This window comes from Anoplophora glabripennis, unplaced genomic scaffold (assembly GCF_000390285.2).
Source record: "Anoplophora glabripennis isolate ALB-LARVAE unplaced genomic scaffold, Agla_2.0 scaffold2902, whole genome shotgun sequence".
In the NCBI taxonomy this organism is placed as follows: Eukaryota; Metazoa; Arthropoda; class Insecta; order Coleoptera; family Cerambycidae; genus Anoplophora; species Anoplophora glabripennis.
The window spans coordinates 6,796-10,341 of NW_019418976.1; the positions used below are offsets into that span (position 1 = coordinate 6,796).

A 3,546-nucleotide genomic window follows, 5' to 3' on the forward strand; every position below is an offset into this window, starting at 1 on the left:
GAAATTTAAGTTGGCACACTGAATGATTGAAACCGTGTATTTATAATATACTTATATAATATATTTTTCAAAAAGTAAGAAATATTTATGTTCAGGTACAGTTTATTTAATTTTTTTATTCAACATTTTTATTTTACTGTTGTAAACGACAAAATTGTTAATTAAAAAAATAGAATAATATGCAGTATGCCGCAACACGAACATTACACGACGTTTTTTGAAATAACAAATTATAAAAAAACAGTGTATACCTTAATATATGAAAATGTTTAATAATTATTCGATTTTTTTCATACGTTTGCTTTGATATCAAAATTAATAGCGCACTCTTACCAGATTTATAGTCACTACTTTTACTTTTATTAATAGAGTTAACATAATTACCAGAATATAAATATGTATAATGTATAAAGTTGAATGACATGTATATATCGATGCGACGGGTGCATATGATATGCACATGCACATTTCTGCGGTTCCCCATGCACACATGTTTATTATCAGCAGATCATAAAGTACCGGTAATAAAAGTGTCGCATACCTGCATTTCATTTCCAAAATCTATGCAAGGACGCGGCTACCGTATTTTTATTGAGGTGCAGTAAGAACGATTCGGACACGGAGTTTGGGGCCTAGTCTGGTCCACTATATAATTATTTTTATTGCAGTCTTCTTAGTTTCAGAATAAATTGTGCATCCCAGATTTTGTAAAAAAAAAATGAGTATCAAGAGTAGCGACAATAAATCAGATAAGAGTACGCTATTAATTTTGATATCAAAGCAAACTTGTACGATAATTTTTAGTAATAACATTGTTATTTTAAAAAACGTCGAGTAATGTACGTGTTGCTGCATACTGCATATTATTCTATTTTTTTTAATTAACAATTTTGTCGTTTATAACAGTAACTTAACAAAATTAATTGAAAAATGTTGAATAAAAAAAATAAAATAAACAGCCTACCTGAACATAAATATTCCTTACTTTTTGAAAAATATCTTATATAAGTTTATTATAAATACACGGTTTCAATCATTCAGTATGCCAACTTAAATTTCAAATCACACTGAGATAGCTTGTTTTTACTTAAAGATCTGAGCTAGCATGTTTTCATACTAAAGTGTCGACATACGGTACAACGCCTTGAAATTTTTAAATTGAGGTTACGTGTTGCATTCCTTGGAGAGCGTTCACATTTCATGGCCGTAAACGCTTTGAAGCAGACAAAAAGACTGACTCAAAACGGAAAACAATTTGCGAACACCTGTGAACTCTGTGAAAAGGCATGAAAACCATCCACACTTGGGTTTGCGGGGCTACACTGGTGTTCGCGGCGTGAGTGGAGCTGGCTTAAGCAATTTCATTGTTAATTTCAATGGTATTGTGTACAACGACGAGAGGACAGGGTATCTCCGCACAAGCCAAAAGAACGAAAACATCGTAACTGTGTGCTCTGCGCTGAAATCTGGTCGACGATCAATCGTACAGTCTGCCAACATTCTGATGATTGACGATCAGCGCAGAGCATACAGCTTCGATGTTATTCTTCATTTAGCTTGTGCGGGGATGCCCCGTCCTCTAGACGTGATTATAATAGGGTTTGTAGCGGCCGGGAATATCGGGAAAAGTCAGGGAATTTATTATTCTTCATAGAAGACAGGGTATAGTTAGGGAATTTTAAAAATATTCATGAAAGTCAGGGAATTTGATGTTTGCAACTGGAAATTTTGTGAAAACCGCACCTGGGTTCTTGAAAGAGAAAACTATTTGTGGTTTTGAAACCTTAATAAGAGGTTGTTAATGTATAAAAAAGATTATGGAGTCCAGTCGAGAAAATATTTAATGCATAAACACCAATTAGTATGTAAAAATGAACTAGCAGTGACCTGTATTTTTTTCAGGGAAAACGTGGAAAAGTCAGGGAATTCTTTATTATTTTTGATCTATGAACCATGTATAACTTCGTGGTGCACTGATGAAATTTTGTTCGGTTGCTAGGAAGACTTCCCACTACGTAATTCTGTTGAGCGCACATAGAGAGTGCCACTCACTTTATAATTTCTTTTAATTTATATACTTCCTGGATAAATATCTATTTTAATCTGTCTAATGTAATTTAATCAGGTGTTTGTATAATTTTAAATTTTTTATCAACGGCTCTTACCTGTGATTTCTTTTTAACTCAATTTTTGTAATGCACTTGTTGCAGAATGACAAGTTAGTTGAACACCAACTATTTAGACTATTTCACAACGAGAGGGAAATGAATAATCTTGAGCACGACTTAAGTTCTAAACAAAAAGAAGTTGAAAAAATAGAGAAAAAGAAGGAGAGACTCGAAGATACGCTTAAGGAAAAGAAAAAAGTTCATGGGAAATATAACAGAGATTTGGCTAAAACAGAGCAGGATATTCGCGAAGTTGAAGTAGAGATTTCTAAGAAGAAGCCCCAATTCATTAAAGCCAAAGAAAGGGTTACCCATATGCAAAAGAAATTAGATGGTGCTATAAAAACGTTGGAGCAAGCAAGAAAGGCTCACGAGGCTCATATGAACGACATTAAAAAATTGGAAGATGAACTTGCGGAGGTAGAAGCTGCCAAAGAAGAATACGAAGCTCACATAGCCGGGGAGTCACAGAGCCAAGGGAGAGACGTTCATTTAGAAGATGCACAGGTAAGATTCGTTTGCGATTTAAAATATAATTTTCTATAATATCTTGTATTGCGTTTCTGTTTTCAGGTAAGAGAATACCACCGTTTGAAGGAAGAGGCAGCGAAAAGATCGGCGAGGTACATGCAAGAATTGGACTCGGTAAATAGAGAGCAAAAAGCCGATCAGGATCGTTTGGATAATGTGTCTAGAATGAGAACCGACGCGGAAAACAAACACAGACAGAAGCTGCACGAGAAAGAGGAAATGGAGAAGAGAATCGAAAAGTTGGCTGAACATATAAGGTAAATTATATTTTGTCTTTCGTTTAATGAAATGCGTCGACTCCACGTTTTTAATTTAGATCAAGCGAGCAAGCTCTACAGGATCAGAGGCAGTTGAGGCAAGATTTGCAATCCGATGTCGGTTCCTCAAAGGATAGGGTGCACGAGATACAGAAGCAATTGGACGATGTCGTAGAACAACTCGGTGATGCAAGAACTGATAAACATGAAGATGCAAGACGTAAAAAGAAACAGGAGATTGTCGAGAGATTCAAAAGTAACTATCCTGGAGTGGTAAGTAGATGTGCACATAAATTTAACTATTACCTTCCATGTGGACAGCAGTTCTCGCTTGTCAATGGCTGGATAAAAAAAAGTTGAATCTACCCCCTTTTTTTACTTTTTTTTTTTAGAAGAAAATGGCAGAGAGCGGAGAAGTTTTAAGAAATTTTCTTGCGATTTTAAAGAAATAGGGTTTAATATATCTCACGTTAAAATTATTGTAATTTTCCTGCTATTTGACCCACATATTTGCTTTTCTTAATAGTAAAGTGTGACTTCGTATTGTAATTATGACTACCTACATGTATAAGGGGCATTCTTTGTCAAAA

At 34.7% G+C, this 3,546-nt stretch overlaps 1 protein-coding gene across 1 annotated transcript in view; it reads left to right on the forward strand.

The window, feature by feature from the left end:
- LOC108916509 (structural maintenance of chromosomes protein 1A-like) overlaps positions 1-3,229 on the forward strand; it is a gene marked incomplete at both ends in the record, with an annotated part of 7,956 nt that extends 4,727 nt beyond the window's left edge. The window contains 3 exons of the mRNA XM_023456818.1: positions 2,211-2,675; positions 2,742-2,956; positions 3,016-3,229. Coding sequence (XP_023312586.1) covers positions 2,211-2,675; positions 2,742-2,956; positions 3,016-3,229 — 894 coding nt within the window. The remainder of the gene's footprint in view (positions 1-2,210; positions 2,676-2,741; positions 2,957-3,015) is intronic.
- Between the last annotated feature and the right edge of the window lie 317 nt (positions 3,230-3,546).